The following is a 22,653-nucleotide window of genomic DNA, read 5'->3' on the forward strand; positions in this document are numbered from 1 at the left end:
TCTCATTGACCGTTATCTGTTCCTCTTCCTACTCCTTGTTGTCTATAGTGATTTCCCTCTCTCTCTCTTCATACCATCTCACAATTAGGTGCTACTATAATTGTGCTACTGGCGGAGTCCTCTTCTACATATCTCCTACCACTTTTAATAGTTTTCCTGTTCCTTTCCTTCTCATGGACTCTGTCTTAATTCAAATCCTAGCTCCGTGAGTCAGGCAAGAACCCATTATTTGGCTCTATGCAAAACTCTACATTTATGTCTCTGTGTAATGTGTGTCCCAGTTTTAGGGGTTAGTCTTTACTGAGTAGATGGGAGTTCTGTCTTCTTTAGAGGGTGGACACATGTAGTCCAAAATGTCTCAGAATGGTTAGTGATATTGGATACCTCAGTTTTGGATGCTCAGCTTGAGAAACCTTAAGTTTTCAAAGAGTGTGCGCTCAGCCCTTTCTGAAAATCAGGTCATTTAAGGTATCTCAAGTTAGATATCTGAACACTGAGGTCTGGTGTCTACAACCAAAGTTACACCAGTTTAACAAAAGACGTGATTTTTAAACTGATTTTGCTTATCTGGTGCTTATTTGGTCTGTGTGGATAATCTTAAATTGATTAAAATCTGTAGCATTCACCTTTTAAGTTTACAGGTGCAGACTAACTCAATATGAGTTTCAAACTGACATAAGTGTGACCACACAGCGATTTGCCTGATTTGACTAAATTCTTTTAAAAACTAATTTAGGTTAAAACGTGTGCAGTCAAGTGACTGTATTCTCCAGAAAATCATGGCCATGATTATTAAAAATGATCATCAAATTGACCAATGGCAGGAAGATTGTACCAGAAGCTGATACTGATACTACTATTGTTCTTGTTGCATTTGTTCTGAAAACAGAATAGAGAAAAATTAAAAACAAAATAAAGATCACATTTTGTATTGTAAATTATCAATGGTTTATAAAGGGTTAATAGATTTATAGTATGCTACAGATATGAGTTATATATCTTATCATTTGTTATATGCATATCAATAGAAGGTGTTATAGATGATTTTAAACAACCTATTGACTTGTTGGACTGTGTATATATCTATAACAATTGATTTACCATTTATTAATCATTCTTTAACCCTTTATTAACCATAATCGGTATGAATTGTGTGACCAAAAACCCTTTACATTAAAGTAAATGGTGATTGACTTAACTGTTCAGCTCCAGGATTTCCTTCCTGAGGCACTGTATCTTCTGGACATTTGACTGGGGATGGTGCTGCTCTGCTCTAAAAGTTGCAATCCAGCTCAAAATATCGCAAAATATTTTTTCTGGATTCAGAAACTTAGCATTATGGACTGAGAGACATGAACTATGTAATTATTGCAGTGTAATTATGTTTAAAGTATAGGACTTCCCTTGAGTTTTCAGATGTGAGTACATTTTGATTTTTGAAGGGTGGGGAAAAATAAGGAGATTGATCATTTTGTAGCTTTCAGCCTTAACTGACAGTAATATACTCTCTCCTTAACACTGGATTTTCAGCATCTATCTGAATAGATTAGTGAAGTTATCCATTCTCTTGCTTCAGCATTAATTTCTGTCAAACACTTTATTATAGTTCTGTGGAATAATCACAATAAGGAAATTGAGTCACTGTTTCTCCTTTTACAAACCTTCCAATCCCAGCATTAAAAAATGTATTATAGGAATCATTTCCAAGTTTAGCAATAGATTTAGCTGGTTTGCTTCAGAATTTGTAGATACTTGGTTCTTACCATTTCTTTGACCTCAAGATAAATGAATGTTTTCATTGGTGTCTTTTAGAGATGGTAAAATAGACTGAATACAATAAGAACTGATCTAAATCTTATTGTCAAAATCAAACTGCATCCCAACTTTGTAAAGGTTTAAAAATATTAGGGCTAGACTGTGACCACGTTATTCCCTTTGATGACTATAACTCACTTGAGTAACTCATTGACTGCAGTGCGGCAATTTATGTAAGCAGTTGTACAACAACGTGAAGAAGAGATTCTCAGTCTGGCCCTTAGATAATATTACTATTATTGTGTTAAAAATGAAAGTGACTAGAAACCAACCTTTTTAGTTTCATGATCTAAACTACAACCTATATGAATAGTGGTACCTTACACTTCTATAATGTCTTTATCTGAGGATCTCTGTTAACCCTTGGCATACATGAATTGATCACATGAATAAGGAAAAGTAAATTAGATGTTTAAAATTGCTCAATTTTTAATAATCTGAGTTATTAAAAGAAGTAACATAAATAAGGTTGGGATGTGTGTGGTGGGGATAGATTAAATTTTTAACCACCAGTGTACTTTAAGAAGGAAACTCTCTTGAAAAGATTAATATCATATATGTGGTAATGATTTTACTGCTTTAAGGTTTGTGGAAGACAAAAAAACATGGGATGTATACAAACAATTTCTGTGGGGACCTGCGCTGCTCATTAGCCCTGTACTGGAGGTAAGAATTTAGATATTTAATTATATAGGAGAGTACTTTTAGACATACTTTTTTTTTCTTTTTCTTTTTTTTGCTTTAAAGAAGATAACATGTATGTGTTTCAATTCCAGAATGCTACATCAGTGTTGGCTTATATACCCAATGCACGCTGGTATGATTATTACACAGTAAGTAACATAAATGTTTTCTATTGATATTCTAACTAATAGTAAGAACTGTTAGCAGAATAATCTACCAAAGGTGGTGGTGGAATTCCTCACTTTGTGTGTTTAAATACAACTTTACACTATACTTTGTTTATGTTTTTCATGCAAACTACATCCCCAAGTGTTTTTTATAGACTTAAGAGGTACAAGAAGGTGAGAGAATTAAATGGAAGAAAAACATCTAGCCAATGACAGAGAGAGGAGTACGAAGGTTTGTGAAAATTGGCAAGAGATATAGACCTTAACATCAGCAGCAGAATTATAGTAGCACATAGTTGTGAAATGGTGTGGAATGAGAGAGGGGAGGCCACTGATGCTGAAGAGGAGCAGGAAGGGAAATAGATATTGACAAGGTGGTTGAGATAGGATATGGAGGCTTTTAAAACCAAGGTTTTGTTGGGAAATGACATCATTTTGGAAATGAAGCTCTAGACCTTGGATCCAATCCAGTAAGCCACTGAGCATCAATAGGAATTGAGGGTACTTGTCACCGTCAAGCTGCCCCTGTAGATGTCAAGATAGGAGTGGGGATTACAAGCCACCAGGTTCCCCCATAGAGAGATAAAAGAACTTGTGTGCACAGTTAGGAAGGCTCTGGTCTGACCTGAATTTTCTCTCTGATTCTTCCAAACTATTCACCCAGGTTTGCAAACCTGGTCAAAAAGTTCACACTAATATGGTGTGTTAGCATAGTGTAACTTAACTTTGTTACAAAATTTTCACCCAACGCCTACTTATGAGTGAGCTAAAAGGTCAGGTGTTTGAAAGTCACAAACATGTTACCTTCTCAAACACCTTTTGCCCCCAAATACTTCTGTTGATTTTTAATCCCTGAGTTATTCTATCTGAGGTCTTTGGCAAGAGAGCAGAAGTGGGGCAGCTTTAGCTGCATCTGCCTTCTGCAGAGGCAGGAAAAGGCTGGGAAGAAAGAAGCTGGAGAGACAAATAGGCGGTAAAAAAGGCACCAACATTGTAATTACTTTGTGGTTTAGCTCCTTGATCTGTGCCCCACTTTGTTGCACTTGAAAGTCCACTATTCTCAAATTTTTATTCCATATTTTGAAGAACATGGAAATGACAGCCCTATTTATACATTTAAATCAATATTTCTGTGGCAAAAAGTAATTAACATATTTAGGATCTCCTTCCTTGTTCATTTACATTAGTATGAATTAGAAGTAACTCAGTTGAAATCAATTATTTTTACTTATAGGAGGAATATATTGGTTTAAAGGGACAGTCCTATAACCTATCAGCTCCTCTTGAACATATCAACCTTCATATCCGCGGAGGTTACATCATCCCATGGCAGGACCCTGCTAATAATACCTTTTACAGGTACTATGAAATTAACTGGAAAAGTTAAAACTGGTTTATTTTATTTTAATGGGAGCTCTTTGAAAGCTGCTTAGTGGTTTGGAACATTAAAGACCCAGTTAAAATGGCCTAGAGGACAGATTGCAGGTGAGGTATGAGATGAATTCGATTGATCATATGGTTGATGAAAATGAGAGAAACAGAGGGGGAGAGAGAGAGAGCCAATCTAGTCCCAGGATGTTTCTATATAGCTTAAATAGTTATGACTCTGGAGAAATAGACAAATAGTAATGTGTTTGCTGACAATATTTTTTTTTTTTTTTGGTAGCCGACAAAACTCAATGGGACTTACTGTTGCTTTAGATGATAATGGGTTCGCTCAAGGTCAGCTTTACTGGGATGATGGGAAAAGCATTGGTAAGTTTTAATAGTAAATTAAAGTGAGAAGATTTACTTACATCAAGAGTAAAGTTTCCTAAATTGCATAAAGTTTTTTTTCCTTCTACAGTTTTTAGGTTTGAATGTATAAAATGTCATTTTTATAAAGTATTTGATGTGCAAACACTTGTAGATACGTGTATTTCAGTATATACAACAAATTTGCAAACACTTAAACATGTGCATAGTACTGTTGTATTCAATGGGACTATACATGTGAATATATGTACCTATACATGTGTTTGCAGGATCTTAGCCATAACTAAGATCCTGATAATGCTGTCCTATTTACCATGCATGTGTGGATACCTGAACCTGCTCAGAGCCCCACTGAAGTTAGGGAACTCCATATGAGCACGGGGGTCTCTCCCATATGTATGCTGTACATTTCAGGATCAGGGCCCACAGCTGGAAAGCTCTAAAGAACAGTGTTTGAAAAACAAAAAGTCAAGTTAAACCCATAGTACAGTACAATAATATTGATTTGTCTCAGTAAAGTCCTATAACATTATTGCTTTCAGAATTCAAATTTTTTACACCTTAACTTATGCCATTAGACTTAGTTTAGTATGTGTAATAAGAGAGATCATGCTATTTCCTCAGAATTTTGCAAAATCTATGGTAAGTATAACCATGTGAGTTAAGAATGAAGTGAGAAGTCTGAATTGATTTTCCTAGTGTTAGTAAATTTTAAAAATATATCCATCATATCAGGTGTGTACCACACACTATACACAATAAGTCTTCTCTGAGCTTTCAATTGCTCCTTTGGCATCCTTAACAATCTCAGTAGAAGTGTGCAGGGTGCTGTCAGCGTGCTGTGAGGTGCACTGAAGTATGCCAAGCTTTGAGTGACTCGGATTTGGAACTATTTACTATGTTCATAGAGTTAATCATAGCTTAATTAAATTAAACTAGCTTGCCAGGTGCACTTCAACCATCTCTCAGTGATCTATTTTTCAGAAATCAGGAAGTTGCACTGACTCTGGTTATTTGCATTACCGTGTGGTAGTTTAGATCCCAATCTGAGGCTTATAGAGAAAATAGACACTGATGTTTTCAAAAGAGACATTCCTATCCATCATGGTAACGTGTAAATGGATAGTGAATAAAGTAGGAGGTGGGGAATTGCTGACATGCCTCGTAGGAGGCTCACAAATCCTTAAATCTCTGTCTGAAGCATTATGAGCAGTCCTCCCCTGACATTTGGGAGATGACTGAGAAACAGGAGCCCATGTACTGATTCTCAGAGAGTTGTTAGCTTTACCGGTGATTTGAGGTCTCCAACTCCACAGCATGAGACTTATCAAAGGGAACATTAACGCTGATATGCAAAAGTCTTTTACAAAATATAGGGAGAAATAAGAAGCTGATTGACGCTCAGTCAAATATGAACTTACTGACCCTGACCCTGTGCGTACTGAACTTCTTTCCCTCTGTCAAATGGGGTGGATAGAAATTTGGAACTTTCATTACATAACTTTGCCCCACCCAAACATGGAATAAATAGTCTTCCCCACAACTTTTTTTTAATTCTTATTGCTTATTGCAAATGGATTCTTCCTTTCAGTGCCCATCCTTCAGACATACTCTTCTCCTGGCCCCAATAGCCTTTTTCCCAGCACTTGCTTTGTTTCTCACTGAGTCACAGTTCTGTGTGATCCCCTCCAATCACCAGGCCCAGATCCAAAGTGTCCAAGAATCCTCTTCAGGTCTTAATCCAGGAAAGTACCAGAAGCATGTATGTCACTATAACTATATGAGTAGTCCCATTGAAGTCAGTGGAACTACCCAGGTACTTAATCCAGCCTCAGTCTTCCCTTGCCCTTACTGCTAATAATTAAGGCTAAGATTTTGTCACAGATATTTTTAGTAAAAGTAACGGACAGATCACAGGCAAAACAGAAAAAGTAATGGAAGCCATAACCTGTCCCTAACTTTTACTAAAATACCCCTGACAAAATGGGGATCTGCGGATCCCCACAGTACTTCAAGTGGGGCAGCTGTAGGGACTAGGAGCTGCCTGTAGCAGCTGGGGCTGTGGGGTACCCCTGCTGCCTGCAACTCCAGGCATCTCCTGTGGGGTCTGGGAGCTCGGGGTTCCCCTCCACCCACGGGGGTTAGGAGTTTGGGTTCCTCTGCAGCAGCCCGGAGCTGCCCGCCACCTCCTGCAGCTGCAGCAGCCGCGAGCTCGGGGGTTACCTGCTAGAAGCTGAAAGGGTTCCCCCGCTGCCCCCGGCAGCAGGCAGCTGGGGGGTTCCCCTGCCACCCATGGCAGCAGGGAGGGGGCAACAGAGGTGGCAGGGGAGCGGGTGGTGGGGGACCCTGCAGCTCCCGACCACCGCAAGCTGAAGTCACGGAGGCCGCTGGAAGTCACAGATTCTGTGACTTCCGCGACCTCCATGACTAAATGACAGTCTTACTAATAATGATGTACCCATATGTAACCTGGGACAGAATAAACCAAATAAATTGAATTTCATTTGGCACAGCTGATACTTAAAAATAGTCAAACCAGGTTTTGAACATTTGTACCACTTTTTTTTTGTTAAGATTTTGAATGTTGACTTTACAAACAGAAAACTTTTAGAGCTTTTTCTCTGACTTAAACAACATATGTTTCCATTGAGGGTTCTAAGTGTGTTTATTATGGAAACAGTAGCATGTTTTACACATTAACACCAGAAATATATTTAGAATAATTTTTGTTTTAAATGGTCATGAATATTCACCAAAATAAAATTATAGTGGGATACATTTTACTCTACTGCTTTCTCGTTACAGATGCATATGAACAGGGTGCTTATCTGTTAGAAACATTTAATGCAAGTCAGGTGGGTATCGGGTGACATCTTGTTCTTGTGTTATGTATAGGGGTTATTAACGCTTCCTTATTGATTTTCTCCACACTGTTCATGATTTTATAGACCTGTCATATTCCCCTCCCTCCCCACCGCCACATACCTTTAGTCATCTCTTTTCCAAAGTGAACAGCCCTGATCTTTTTAATCTCTCCTTTTATGCAAGCTGTTCCACACCCTTAATCATTTTTGTTGCCCTTCTCTGTTCCTTTTCCAATTCTAATACTTTTTTGAGACTGGGCAACCAGATCACCATGCAGTGTTCAAGGTGTGGGTGGGTGTTCCATGGATTTACACCATGGTATTATGATATTTATTGTTTCATTATCTATTGCTTTCCTAATTGTTCCTCAGATTAGGATTGGTGTTCATAAATTAGTGTTCAGCAAACTCAGATGTAAACATGGGGTAATTTCCTTAACTTTGGGTGTTATAACAGAGATCTTTATATCTTTTTCCTTATATTTAGTGGTGGGTTCAGGCCAGAACTGCAGATGTGATTACACTCAGACTTTCAAAGAGAAAGTTTGGTTCACAATCCAAACCCAGATCATGGTTCCTAATGTCACAGCTGGTTTCACTCTACAGTGAGCTATATCAACATCCCAGTTCTGAACACTTGTAGTTTCCGGGGGTGGTGGTGTAGAAATGGGAGTGAGATAAGCTGTTGTATTGAGATTGTCTGTAATTGCATTTAACATGCTATATTTTATATGAATAAATTGTAATAAATACATATTTAAGAAGTATTGTGAAGCTATTTTAAATACTCTGTTTGATAGTGAAACTATATTTCATAAAATTTATTTGCAAAACTTAAACATTTACATATGCAGAAATCAAAGTAACATGAGGCTAATAGTACCATTTTGTCAGCTGCACTTTCGCTGTCATATTACCAATCTATTTAAATGAGTACATTATAGCTCATCATCTCATGCATATTTTTAAAAGCAACATGCCATTAAACACACACATCTACAAATTCCCTGTGGTCTAGAGAAAAGCAACATGTATATAAAGGAACTCATCCAACTTGAAATATAGTCACGTTTAAAAAAAAAGTTCTCGGTGCTTTCAGGTAACATGCCTGCCCCTACATTCATATGCCAGGTTTTATTGTTTGCTGCTGTTGGAGTCGGAGTTCATAATGCAGGGGGGGAAATGACTTATGGAATCTTCCCTCACATAACCTGAAGGACCAGACAAAATTGCTAAGCCTGCACTTCCAGAGTACAGAGATGGCTCCTTTCTAGCATTATCTGAGGCACAATTCAACCCATATGTGGTGGGGAGGGGACGTGTAGTTACACAACTCAGACCCCCTCCACGCTGGTTTGCAGGGCTGAACAGCTCTGGAGCAGGGATGGTGATCTGTACACACGCCCTCTGAGACAAGGGAGTTCTTTGTCACCTTGTGCAAGGCTGTAATTGCACAGAGGAGCCCAGGATTTGGCCCACTGATTTCAACAAGAATTTTGCCTGATTAATGATTGCCTGAAAAGTGAATGAGCTATTTACATACAGATGTCTGTGGCAGAGCAGGGAATGAACCTAGAGCTCTCAGATCCCAGGCTAGTACCCTAACTGGGTCATTCTTCCTCCTTGGAAGAAAACAAAAGGGAAGCAAATAGATCTACAATTACACTGAAATTAATCAAGAACTTGAGGTTACTGACCTTCCAAGCCTTCCCTCACCTTTGGGTCTGGATTTTACCTCTTATTACAGACTGTATTAAAAGCATGTGTATCCTGGAGCTGGAGGAGTGATTTCCAGCTTGGGTAGACACCCCTGTGCTAGCTCTGATGGTGTTAATACACTCTAAATAGCTGTCTTAGCTGCAGCTGCACAGGCTGAGGGAGGGGCTAGCTGCCCCGAGTATGGACCTAGGTTTGATACAGGACTGTACTTGGGATAGCTAACCTGTCCTGCTGCCCATGCAGTCGCAGCAGCAACTATGCTGCCACTTTTCACACACTAGCTCAATCAGAGCACAGCAGGGTGGATACGTCTACCCAAGCTAGAAATTAAACCTCTAGCTCTCCAATAGTCTCCTTAGTGGCGTGCGTGCAATCTGACCCAGCTGGAGCAGCAATGCCTCCTGGTGCTCTGCAAGTACAGCAGAGAATGCGTTTACTGCTCCACTTCGCACAAGGGTGTACCAAGTATTTCTTTCTCTAGCTGGTGGGTGAGGAGGAAAGGAGAGCCCAAGGCCCTGCTGCTTCCATGCTGCTTTGGGGTTGGTTTTTCAATAGGGATCCCTAGCAAGGAGCAGTGTACACTTAAGGGAGGACTGCGGTTGTGGCTGCCCTCTGTGCACGTACAGAAGGGAAGAGGAAAATGCTCTCTCTGCTTTCCCCCTTAATATTTAGTCCTACCCAGAGAAGCTACATTTTGATTCATATGTGTATTACATACAGGTACCTGTTGCATAGCCATCCAACATAAGAAACACATAAGTGGGTCTGGAAAGAAGGAACTGCATGATTTTTAGTCTGATAATCAGGGATAAATGATCATACTTCAGGACATGTTTAGATGTCATAGTCAATGTGATGGCAAGTTGAGACAATATGAATCTAATATATTTTGTTGTCTTTTCAGAGTGTTTTAGAGATTAAGGTTTTGAACAATGGATACACTGACCCAAACAATTTAAAATTTGGTGAAATTAAAATTTTGGGAGTTGTCAGAGGACCTTCAGCTGTTACAGTAAAACAAAATGGCGTGACAGTTCCATCTCTCCATAATGTCAACTATGATGCTACAAAACAGGTAAGCAGCTAATTCAAGGGTATTAAGCCATGTGCTGAATAATATAAACTTTCTTCCTTAAACTTGGCATTGAATCAGATCTCAGTTGCAATATTAAGTCCTATATTTTTGAATAAATTCAAAAATGTACCACTAATGAAATATTTGCATTGAGAAATCAAACAACCTGGAATTGTTGTATGATGTTTAGTAAATAACACAAAATGTAATCAAACATGACCCTGCATGTTTTTGTGAAATATCCAACACGTTTCTTACTGTCTCATAAAATAACAAAAAGATTTCCCAGGACTAACAAATCTCCCCTGTGACTCTGTCATATGTATAATTATGGGGAAGAAGTCAGTATTAACTATAAATAATAATTGAGTCAAGCACTCCTAAATGCAATTGAAACAAATCCTGAGTATCATGGTGACCTTCAAGACACGTTCCTTTGAACTGCCTTTCAAATATCAACATAACTCCTGTAGCTGCTTTTAGGGTTGCCACTGTTCTGATGGAAAAATGCAAAGTTATCCCCACCCGCAGCCTCTTCCCAAGGCTTTCTACAAAACTGTATCCTTTATTAAGTCTCTTGCCTTTCGGCCTTGCACCTGAAACATACCAAAAAATCTATCGTATTTAGCTGTGCTATCATTCCTTGGATGGGAAAGCAGAAATTCCTGTGCACAGGTGAAATCAGAATGGACTCCAAGCTCCAAGGGTCCCTGGGAAGCCCATAGGTTGGAATTCAAAATCAGTGCCATGTTAAAATAAGTCACAGTTACAGCGAGAGCTGAAAAATGCAACGGCCTCAGGTAAATTTGTTGTTTTTTGTTTCCGTTCAAAGCTCCTGCACATTACTGGCCTTCAGCTTGAATTGGGGAAACCCTACTCAGTGGACTGGTCCTCACAGGAGTCATTGGTTGAAGACAATGAAAAATTTAACTGTTATCCTGACTCAGGTGCATCAGAAGAAAATTGTACTGCTCGTGGCTGTATCTGGCAGGTAAGCAGAAATGATTTTGTGTGAAGCAAGAATAAGGACACTGCTTTAATGACACTAACTTAATTTATCTAAACTAAAAGAGTTGCTGACTAGGGTTTTTAAGTATTGGATGAACTTGCAGAATTGTTTTAGCAACACAACAAAATGTTTGAGTGATGAAAATAAGTCTGACTCTATGGATCAAGGTTGCCACCTATTTTGGGACATTGCCTCTCAGGGGATCACTTGGCAGCTTGCTTATGCATGGAAGGCAGAATTAATCATCCTTACCACTTTAACCATCACCACCACTATTGGGACTCAGGCTTTTGCCATTTTGCCATTGGGCTCTCTTTTTCCTCATCTGAAAAGACCAAACAAAAAGAGGAAATCGGCTGACATCAGCACCCCCAAAGCTGTGTCTTGAGTAACTCCTAAGATGTGAACCTAAGGTTTCTACACTTAGTACCTTCTCAAGTGTCACTTCATCCCTATTCTATTTTTCTCTTTCCCATCCTTCTCTTTAGCTGTTTGATTCCAAGGTTGGTTAGGATAAGGAGGACAATGGTAATCTGTGTGCCAGGCAAAGATTTCAGTAGATTCTAATGGAAGTAAGATTGAGTCCTTAGTGAAAAGATCTTGTTGGTATGCTCAGTCAATGAAATTAGTAAGGAAATAGGTGAATTCTCAGCCATTTCCTCCTGAAGAACAAAAGGCACTTCTTGTCATTTAGTGGTACTTGATGCATGCTTGATTTCACCTCTCAAACAATGTTTGATTGTACACCTGTTCAGAGGAAGTTGCAAGAGTTTTTCTTGTTGTCATAATTTTTCTTTTTAATGGTGAGTAAAAGTGTATTTCCCCCCCCTCTCCGTGTATTCAATAAAAGGTGGGCTTGCTTATCAAAAGCTTTCAGACAGAGAAAAACCCTCTGGGCATACACAAAGCAAGAAAAAAATCTCACTCTGAAAAGGAAAATATCAGAAAAAGACAAGGAATTTGACAGGCGGATTTAGAATAGTGACTGCTAAGCACCTGCATTAAATGCAGCATTCCTTGCCACTGCTAATATAATATCATTTTATTATAGAGAGATGCTTCTATTAAAAATACACTTAAGAAAAGGAAAGATAAAGTTATCAAGCTCTGATGTTTTTTAGATGTAAATAAGTGATGATGAATCATAACTAAATCCCAGGAAGTTCTTTTCTTCATATTTCTAAACTTACTTTAATTCTCTGCATTGAAATTGTCAACTCAAATGCTGTATATCTGTGTAATTGTAATGGGATGTGCTCCTCCAACGGACACCACTGTAATGACAGGAAGTTTTCTCTGATCTTAATTGCATAAATCATTGTGTTCTTTGTTTGGGTTTGTTTTCACACTGTTCAGCATTGTTGCAGTCATCTTTCCAAGCAGTTGCTCATGTAATGAGTTACCTGTTAAAAATGGGATTTTTCTGGAATTGTCTTTTACTGTTATTAAAATGAATGATCTCATGAACTGTTTTCTAATCTGCAATATGTTTTTCAGGTTGCCTCTAACTCCCTTGTGCCATCATGTTACTACCCAAGTAATTATGGCTATTCTGTCAGTAACATTCAAAACACCACGTCGGGTCTTACAGCTGACCTCTCCAGAAATCTTAGTATCCCTGACCGCTATAGGGATCGTTCTCCCGCTATCAACACACTTTGCTTGGAAGTGAAATATCATGACAACAACATGTTGCAGTTCAAGGTAATTTCAGTCTGAATCTGTTGAGACAATCTATGCTGAGATTGGTGATGGTGATACTTTTTCATTTTTACTGAGCTGAAATGTGACTAGACCGTACATGGCTACAGAGGAGAGTAGGAGAGAATAAGAATTGACCCATCTTTTGAATGGCTTATGTAAAGGCCGCCACATTTGAAGCCCTGGTGCTCCGGGGCTCCCCATCAGATGCATCTTTCTGGGAGCAACTACACATCTGCCTCCTTCTAAAGAAGTGGCTCTCAACCTTTCCAGACTGCTGCACCCCTTTCAGAAGTCTGATTTGTCCTGCCTACTCCCAAGTTCCAGTTCACTTAAAATCTACTTGCTTTCAAAATCAGACATACAAACACAAAAGTGTCACAGCACAGTATTATTGAAAAATTGCTTACTTTCTCATTTTACTGTATAATTATAACATAAATCAGTTGGAATATAAATATTATACTTACATTTCCATGTACAGTATATAGAGCAGTATAAACATGTCATTGTCAGTATGAATTTTTACTTTTACTGAGTTGGTTAGTACTTTTTATGTAGCCTGTTGTAAAACTAGGCAAATATCTAGAAGAGTTGATGTCCCACCTGCGTACCCCCAGGGATACGCTTACCCTGGTTGAGAACCACCGTTCTAGAGACTATTTCATTTTCTTTTGTCTTATCATTCAAAGAGAGTGATCACGTTTTCTCTAAACTGCTAATGATGGCTTGCTGTGCAAATAAGTGGATCACACTGCATTGTTTCTTACGGTTGCAGTAGCATGACATACTGATTCCTGATCCATTTGACCTATTCCATATGTAATGTGGACATGCTGAATATTAGAAATGGTGTGAGGTTCCATAGTGCTTCTTCTCACCTCTTTGGGTTTTTTTCTCAGTAAGCTCTTTTCAGACAGCTCAGTGTGTTAGTTGAGCTACCTAAGTTTCAACAAACACCAATGATGAACATAGATGTGCAGGGTTTTATCTAAGCACTGAGGTAATAATTCATGAAGAAGCAGTTCAAGCTGTGAGAAATCAGCATCCATAGCTGTAACCCGCATAAGGTGCCTCAGAGATGGCTCCTATTTGTTTACCTTATAAAGGACACAGGGATTGAGAGTGGACTCCTGTACATTATGTAAGGTGTACAAGAGCTTGAGCAAGGACTCTGCAGCCACTTACTTTTCACGGTTCAAGCTGAACATTCTACTAGCTTAATTCTGCTGCCTTTAATCAGGCTGAGAAGTATCATGTTCTGCGACTCCTCTCATTGGGCCAGATTCTTACTCAGGCTGAGTAGCACCTCACTCTCCAGGTCATCCAGTTGAAATCTGTGAGACTACTCAAGGAGTGAGACACTGCTCAACAGAATTAACCAAGTACTGAAAATCCCTGTGCAAAATGTACTGTGTCTTTGTAGGATATGGTAAAGATCTGAATTCAGTCTTAATGAAAGCCAAGTTTCATTGAATACTCATTAATTAATGCCCCAATTAATATAAAAATGGTATACTCAAATGTTTGCTTGTATTAGTAACCAGTTGTAGAAAGGTCGTTGAACTCCATGTTAATACATATACCATCTTACCATGTATATAGCAATGGTATTAGGAGATTTTTATATTGGAAGCTTTGTATTTTTATAACATATTTGCAAATACATATCTCTAAATGCTTGTCATCTCAGTCTTTACGTCAAAACCAAGGTTTTCACTTTTAACCCAAAACATGAATTTAGAGGTAAGAAAGGTCTTCTACCAAATATTTTCCAACCTTTCATGTTTTTCTTAAACGTTGAGGGCTTTAGAGTGATAATGAAATAAATTACTTTCCGTGAGCAAATTCTTTAGCAGAATTAATCCGGAGGTTTTTACTTGCAAAGGGCATAAAGAAAAACCTGCTTGTATGATTTTATGGCTCCTAGTAAGGATCCCTAAGTTTTGCTCCTGAACAGGAATATCCTTATGTTCTTTTTAAGTCAGGCCTCTTTCTAAAACATATCTTACCAAGTTTGTTCTCTTGAGATTGTCTTATCAGTGTGTTATGCTGGTGTCTTGTTCTCTGAAACAAGCATGTGTGGCTGTTTCCTTTGGATCCTGTGTATCCTAGATTTACAACGGGCCCATGTTCAGTACATTGGCAATTAGTCTCTCATCAAATATTCGATGTAAACGCTTACAATAACTACCAGTTAGATACAAACACAAATTGAAAATATAGCATAAAAGAAAATAATATAAATAGCTAAGCAATATATAAGTTATAAAAGTTGCATGTCAGAGCTTGTATAAAAGATGTTTGGATGTTTGATGGCCAAGAGTGGTATCATTTTTGACATTTTGGGAGCCTGTCACTAGCTGACAGGAAGCGGAAGCCTCCTGGAATTAGCCTTACATTACACTTAATAACAGACGTAACCAAAACATAAGCAGGTGGTATTGCATTTTCCAAGCATGATGGGAATAACAATAATTGCAAGTACCTTTTGATATTCAGTTAACAGAGCAGGCAAATTGTAATAAACCAATATTATAAGAATGAATTATTAATTATTATTAATAAAGGTATTCTAATCTCTATAGAGGTCTATCTCTTACACTGCCCTAATACTCTTAGTGAGTTAAGCGTGAAATCTTCAGATGACAATTAACTGTCATTGATTATTTTAGCAGAAAGTCCTGTGAAAGTGCTTTATCCCACAATCACCAGCTACCTCCCACTTCCCCCAGCCTCCAACTATCCACTACTTAGCAGCCAAAACCTCCAGATTGGCCCCTCACATTGTCTACAATGCAGTTATTGAAGGCCAGTGCAGAAATTTTCTGGCATATTGAAAACTAAAAATGTAGAAGCAGCATAAATAAACTGTGACTTTAACATCAAAATAAACAACACAAAGGCTACTGTGCTGGTTGATTGTGTTTTTCATATGTAAATGAAGCAGCCACACATTGCCACAAAATCCAGGAAAAAAAAGCCCCAGAATTTAGGTCCTATTTGTTGTAGAGTACAGGGACCACAACTATAATGTTTGCTGTTACTTTCCCTGTGATATTTACTTACATTCTTGAACATGACCACACAGAGAAATAATTTTTTATTTCTCTTTGACTAAGGAAAACTTTTATTTAAAACTACAGTTGCAAGAAGCAGGTCTTATGTATTACACCTTCAAGACTACTGCCTTTCTTTTCATAGATTTATGATGCCAACAATAAAAGATATGAAGTTCCAGTACCACTATTTCTCCCTAGTACTCCAACAAGTACAGAAGCAGGTCGACTCTATGAAGTGACCATTAAGAACAATCCATTTGGTATCCAGATTAGGCGCAAAAGCACCGGAACAATTATGTAAGTGAAAACTTTGTTTGCTATAGATGACATTTTTATTTTAACTTGTATGTTTGGTGGAAATCCCTAAGTACTGGCTTCGCTGTGGCACCTATAAAGGTGGAATAGCCTAACTGCCTTGAGTACAATCCCATCTGAAACACTAGGTATGTACTCGGGCAGCTAACCTGTCCTGTTGCTGGCATCGCTGCGGCTACACCTGTAGTTTTATCATGCTAGCTTGATGAGAACTAGCACAGGTATGTCTGTCTGAGCCGGAAATCACACCTGAAGCTCCAGGGTAGACATATCCTTAGAGGGAACATTATTACATCAGTGATAACCTCCTCAAGAGCTTGCAGAGCAATTAATTCTCACTTAGAACTAAATCGATTGCAAAATATCATACTCATTCTCTAATCAAATTCAGAACAAAAAGAATGTGGTTTACAGATGCTGATTCTGAGCTGATACCTAGCTGAAAAGAGAGGCTATCCCATTGATGTTGGAGCTGTGGCTTAAACAAAATGAAGATAGCTAAACATTCTCCTTTGAGTGTCCATTTCACTGTAGGCGTCTGTGCACCCAATGCACTTGCGTATGAGACTTCTGCCAGCAGTACCATTAGTCAGTATGTGTGCCCCTGCCCTTCTCGTGCATGGACCTGAGGGCATAAAAGGGACATGACTGCCACCTCCCTCTCAGTTCCTTTGTACCATCTGTGGTGAGAGCTGGAGAGTTCCCTGTCGCTCTTGAGCCTCAGTTAGCCATCTGTAAAAGAGATTTTCTGGTTTTTGCATACTTGTAGTTCACTTCGTACAGTTACAGTTTAGTTAGTTAGCTCATGGTTTAAATCCAGGGGATTTTTGCATGGCAAAAAAAGCCAAAACATCTGTGTTCCACATGCACAGCTGTCATTGAGAGTTTCAAATGTTGCCTAATTCGTTTAGGAGAGGGACAAGTGGGGAACAAATGTCCTATCTGTTCCTCTTTCCCCACGAGGATGAAGAAACAAAGGAATTCCTGTCTTTAGTTAGTCTTCCTGAAAAGGCACCGTGTCCCTCTTAAGAGCCGGCCTCTGACCATGAGAGCAGAGCATTCCTCCACAAGGAGTGCCTCTCCGGGTGCCATGGCTCCAAAGCCTGTTTTGGATGAGAAATGTAGATTTCTAGGTCTAAGATCTAAGAAAGTTTAACAGATTAACCAAGAGAACAAAGAAAAGAATGGTTCCCCTATCATCTGTTATCCCTTCCTTGAAGGTGGGGGATTAGTACGTTGCCCTCCGGCTGCAGGATACATCCTTCCTAGCCTCAGAAAGTATCTTTAATTCATGGTAGGCAATATGCCTGTCAGCCTAACACATGTCCTGAGGGTGTTTACCAAATGTATGGCAGTACTGGCAGCTCATCTTCAACATTTAGGCATTCCGATATTTCCTTATTTGGAGGACTGGCAGTGAGGAAAGAGTTTGCTCTCAGGATGTCCAAGCCATGTTGGTGTGCAGCAGGAAGGGCACAACCAGAGCTACTTATCAATGAAATGGAAAAGGTTCTCAGTCGGAACTGAGTCTCACCGGTTGTCACCAAGTAATCCAGACATTACGCATATATTAGATTACCTGCTATATTTGAAATCTTATGGTTTTCTCATCAGTTTTCTAAGGGTGCACTTAGCCTCCATCTCTGTGGTACATCCACTGGTAGATGGGGTTTTCTGTCTTTTCGCATCTCTTGATGCCTCAGTTCTTAAAAAAAGGAGGACTTGTGGCACCTTAGAGACGAACAAATTTATTTGAGCATAAGCTTTCGTGAGCTACAGCTCACTTCATCGGATGCATTCAGTGGAAAATACAGTGGGGAGATTTATATACACAGAGAACATGAAACAATGGGTGTTACCGTACACACTGAAACAAGAGTGATCAGGTACGGTGAGCTATTACCAGCAGGAGAGCGGGGGGGAAAAAACCTTTTGTAGTGATAATCAAGGTGGGCCATTTCCAGCAGTTGACAAGAACCTCTGAGGAACAGCAGTGGGGAGGAATAAACATGGGGAAATAGTTTTACTTTGTGTAATGACCCATCTACTCCCAGTCTTTATTGAAGCCTAAGTTAATTGTGTCCAGTTTGCACATTAATTCCAATTCAGCAGTCTCTCGTTGGAGTCTGTTTTTGAAGTTTTTTTGTTGAAGAATTGCCACTTTTAGGTCTGTAATCGAGTGACCAAAGAGTTTGAAGTGTTCTCCGACTGGTTATGCTCAAATAAATTTGTTAGTCTCTAAGGTGCCACAAGTCCTCCTTTTCTTTTTGCGGATACAGACTAACATGGCTGCTACTCTGAAATCAATTCTTAAAAGTCCTCATTTGCATGTGCCCTGCTGTCTCTGATCCACTACATGAATTTAGTTTTGTCCTGTTTGATGGTCCCCCCCTTTGATTTTTTTTTAGCAACAACATCCTTATAATTGATGCTATCAGTGAATATAGTGTTTCTGGTAGCAGTCAGGTACAATCTGCCAAAAGGGTGCCTGAGCTTCAGACACTGTTAGCCAAGCCCTCTTTTAAGACATTTCACAAAGACAAAGTTTCTTTTAGGCCATACCTTGTTTATGTCTGAAGTTCCACCTCAATCAGATCCTTCATCTTCCGGTGTTTTTTTCCAAAGGCTCACTCTGGTAAAGCCAAAGAGAGGCTTCATACTTTGGACATTCTTTTAGATTATCGCCTATAGAGTTTGTAGGAGTACAGGGCAGGTGGTTAGAGAGCTGTTTATATGTCCCTGGATTTCTGACTGCATCAAACTCTGCTATTATGTAGCAAAGATTGCTTTGAGTCCAAGGGGTTGGACTAGATCAGTGGTTCTCAAAGCCGGTGCGCCGCTTGTTCAGGGAAAGCCCCTGGCGGGCTGGACCGGTTTGTTTACCTGCCGAGTCCACAGGTTCGGCCGATCGCGGCTCCCACTGGCTGCGGTTCGCCGCTTCAGGCCGATGGGGGCTGCGGGAAGTGGTGAGGGCCAAGGGACGTGCTGGCCACCCTTCCCACAGCCCCCATTGGCCTGGAGCGGTGAACTGCGGCCGAACCTGCGGACACGGCAGGTAAAGAAAGTGGTCCGGGCCCGCCAGGGGCTTTCCCTGAACAAGCGGCGCACCAGCTTTGAGAACCATTGGACTAGATGACCTCCTGAGGTCCCTTCCAACCCTGATATTCTATGATTCTATGATTGCTCTCCCTCTGAGGATAATGGCCCATTCCACAAAGGCTCATTCCACTTCCTCAGTCTTCTTGAGTAACATACCAATAGTGGATATATGCAAGGCAGCAACGTGTTCACTAGTATATATCTCTTCCGGTCACTGGACTATCGCTCAAGCTTTCTGAGACGATGCCAGTATTGGCAAGTCATTGCGGCAGTCTCTTTTCAAGTGATCTGAAGTCCCACCATCTGTAAAGCAGCTGCTAGTGAGTCACCTGCAGTGGAATGTATTTGTGAACAATCACTTGAAGGAGAAAAAATGGGTACTTACCTATACAGTAACTATTCTTCTTCCAGTTGTGTTGTGCACATATATGTTCCACGATCCTTCCCCGCTACTTAGTGGATTAATTGGACAGTGGTATGAAGGAACAGAGAGGGAGGCAGCGGTCAAGCTCCTTTAAAGCCCTTGGCTCCATGCATGAGGGTTCAGAGAAGAGCCACATGAATGATTTAAATGATTAGAGAACATACAGTATAGTGATAGACTCAAAGAGCTCAATCTGTTTAGCTTAACAAAGAGAAGGCTAAGGGGTGACTTGATTATAATCTGTACATATCTACATGGGGAAGAAATAGGTGATAATGGGCTGTTCAATCTAGCAAAGAAAGGTATAACACAATTAATGGCTGACAGCTGAAGCTAGACAAATTCAGACTGGGAAGTAAGGCATACATTTTTGACAGTGAGGGTAATTAAGCATTGGAACAATTTACCAAGGGTCGTGGTGGATTCTCTGTCACGAACAATTTTTAAACCAAGTTTGGATGGTTCTCTAAACCATATGTTCTAGGCATTATTTTGGGCAAATTCTATTGTCTGTATTATCCAGAAGGCCAGACTAGATTATCACAATGTTTTTTTCTGGCTTTGGAATCTTCTGAGTCTATGGAAACTTTTTCTCCTGAGTAGTAGCACAAATTACACAAGAGACCAAAATTTTCACAATTTGATTTTGGTTTGAAAGTTCAGGTGCTTATCCAAGCCAACAAAACTGTATTCAGTCTTGACTTCACAAATTATTCAACCTTCATCATCAGTCTCTCTAACATCTCTTTTGCTTCCCCACGTCCCGTCATTACTAAGCATACAATACACTGGGTTTAAAAACATCACTACAATTGAAATTAATATATAGATTAATTAAAGTTTCCTTCAGTTCTAAGAAACTTCTGAATACATATTTAGTGTTCATTTTAACTAAATTCCAGAGTGTATTCAATAATACCGAACTTCCTTGCACTCTGACACAGATAGTCTTCTAGCAGATTAAAGAGTCATCCTGCACTTCATTAATAAAAGCAAATACATGGCTAATACACCAAATATTCTCTGTAACTTTCAAAATTCTCAGCCACTGTTATTTGTGTATCTTTCCAGCTCTTTACTGATGATAGTTGTGTAATTCTTCTCTTTCAGTTGGGATTCTCAGGTACCTGGCTTCACCTTTAGCGACATGTTCATTCAGATTTCTACCCGTCTTCCATCAGAGTATGTCTATGGATTTGGTGAAACTGAACACACTACGTTTCGGCGTGATATGAACTGGAACACCTGGGGAATGTTTACGAAGGACCAGTCCCCTGGTGTAAGTAGAGATGAAGTTTGAATTAGATTCTTTCCTAAGCAGCAATGATGTTCTTGGTACACATGACTTTGAGTTTTTTCCAGGGTGACTGTAGTATATTTTGTTTTAAAACAATGCAGGCAGTAATATTGGTGTATGATATGCCCTGTTCACAGATATCATTATCGTTATAACAAAGCAAAACTAAGTTTAGTAACAGTTAAGATCCTATCAGGTAACTTGGGGTTTGGAAAAAAACTTCTCTTAAAACAGGTTATTCCATTTTGGATTAATTGCACTTTTCTCTGAAGCATCTAATATTTACCACATCTGGAGATGGGATAGCAGGCTATATGGGCCACTGATCCTATCTATGTCATGTCACTTCCTCTGTTTCTGAGGTGTATGTTGTTTTCTACAAGAGCTGAGCAGAATTGGAGAAGTATTTTTGGCAGTAGTTTTTGCCAATTTTCTCTCATCCTTCCCAAGTTCTGGAAATTTAACTTTTATTAACTTGTCAAGGTTTGATTATTTTGTTGAAGGCCACTTTGTGAAATACACTTCTAGCCTGAAATATTGTGGTTTTAATAGTTCATATAGACATGTCTTGGCAGCCGTTTTATCCACTTTGGAAATTTGGCTTGTGTAGAGAGGACAAGGAGAGGGAGAGCAACCATAGACAATCACTCTCACACGCCTAGTTAAAATATAAATACTGGCCAGGTTTCCTGCGATGCTGGATGCTCAGAGCTCTCATTGGCTTTAATGGGAATTGCAGGAGGGTGCCCAGCAATTGTGAAAGCAAGTGAGATTGGGGCAGAAATGGTGAGGAACATAAGCACAATGGTTCCACCTCCAAGAGTGAGATGGGTTAGTACCAGGTCCTGCATTCCCAACAGCCCTGCACTACGTGGGCCACCCTGAGGCACCAAGATGTCAGCAGCAAGAAGCAGGGAGCAAGGAGAAGGCAATTGTCAGGTCTCCCTGTGAGCAGAGTAGGCATTAGCTCAGATGGAACCAGCCTCATATCACTTTAAGGCTGCTCCTATAAATGTGACTAAATGCTGGAGGACTTGGACATAATCCTGGGTGATCTTTTCGTATAAAACAGAAATGTCAAAAGGCCATTTGAATGTATCCATACAGTACGAGAAAAGTTCTTAAAAATTTAAAATGTGGGAAAGGTATTTTATGAGAGTGGATTTATCAGTAGTCATTTAGGAATATTAGACCGTTTACTTGCCAGTAGAATGTTCACAAATATGTTCACCTCCAAAGTGAAACCATAACTTCTGTTTCTTGTTTTTGCAGTACAAATTGAATTCCTATGGTTTACATCCCTTTTACATGGGCCTGGAAAATGATGGAAATGCTCATGGAGTCCTCTTGCTTAACAGCAATGCAATGGGTAAAAAAAAAAAAAAATCACAATTTTTTTTATTCCTGAAGTGTTTTCATACATTGTGTCCTTTTCCTTAAGAGTGGATTATCTAAACATTCACTTTCTGCTTTCACTTTCTGGGTTTTCAGATGTCATATTCCAGCCAACTCCTGCTCTGACATATCGCACTATCGGAGGAATTCTGGACTTTTACATGGTGTTGGGCCCAACGCCAGAGCTTGTTGTTCAGGAATACACTGCAGTAGGTTTGATTATGTTAAAAGTTATACAATTAATTGTATTTTTGTCCTGTTTTCCTTATCAC

General features: G+C 39.4%; 1 protein-coding gene across 1 annotated transcript in view; it reads left to right on the plus strand.

Moving 5' to 3' along the window:
- The window catches only part of SI (sucrase-isomaltase), a 174,788-nt gene that overhangs the window by 94,945 nt on the left and 57,190 nt on the right, over window positions 1–22,653 (plus strand). Inside the window, exons 42-53 of the mRNA XM_074963634.1 lie at window positions 2,400–2,481; window positions 2,592–2,648; window positions 3,901–4,025; window positions 4,333–4,421; window positions 7,227–7,276; window positions 9,909–10,079; window positions 10,912–11,070; window positions 12,586–12,792; window positions 15,994–16,148; window positions 20,800–20,968; window positions 22,259–22,355; window positions 22,478–22,590. Of these exons, the coding sequence (XP_074819735.1) occupies window positions 2,400–2,481; window positions 2,592–2,648; window positions 3,901–4,025; window positions 4,333–4,421; window positions 7,227–7,276; window positions 9,909–10,079; window positions 10,912–11,070; window positions 12,586–12,792; window positions 15,994–16,148; window positions 20,800–20,968; window positions 22,259–22,355; window positions 22,478–22,590 (1,474 nt within the window). The remainder of the gene's footprint in view (window positions 1–2,399; window positions 2,482–2,591; window positions 2,649–3,900; window positions 4,026–4,332; window positions 4,422–7,226; window positions 7,277–9,908; window positions 10,080–10,911; window positions 11,071–12,585; window positions 12,793–15,993; window positions 16,149–20,799; window positions 20,969–22,258; window positions 22,356–22,477; window positions 22,591–22,653) is intronic.

This window comes from Natator depressus, chromosome 9, assembly GCF_965152275.1.
Source record: "Natator depressus isolate rNatDep1 chromosome 9, rNatDep2.hap1, whole genome shotgun sequence".
In the NCBI taxonomy this organism is placed as follows: domain Eukaryota; kingdom Metazoa; phylum Chordata; order Testudines; family Cheloniidae; genus Natator; species Natator depressus.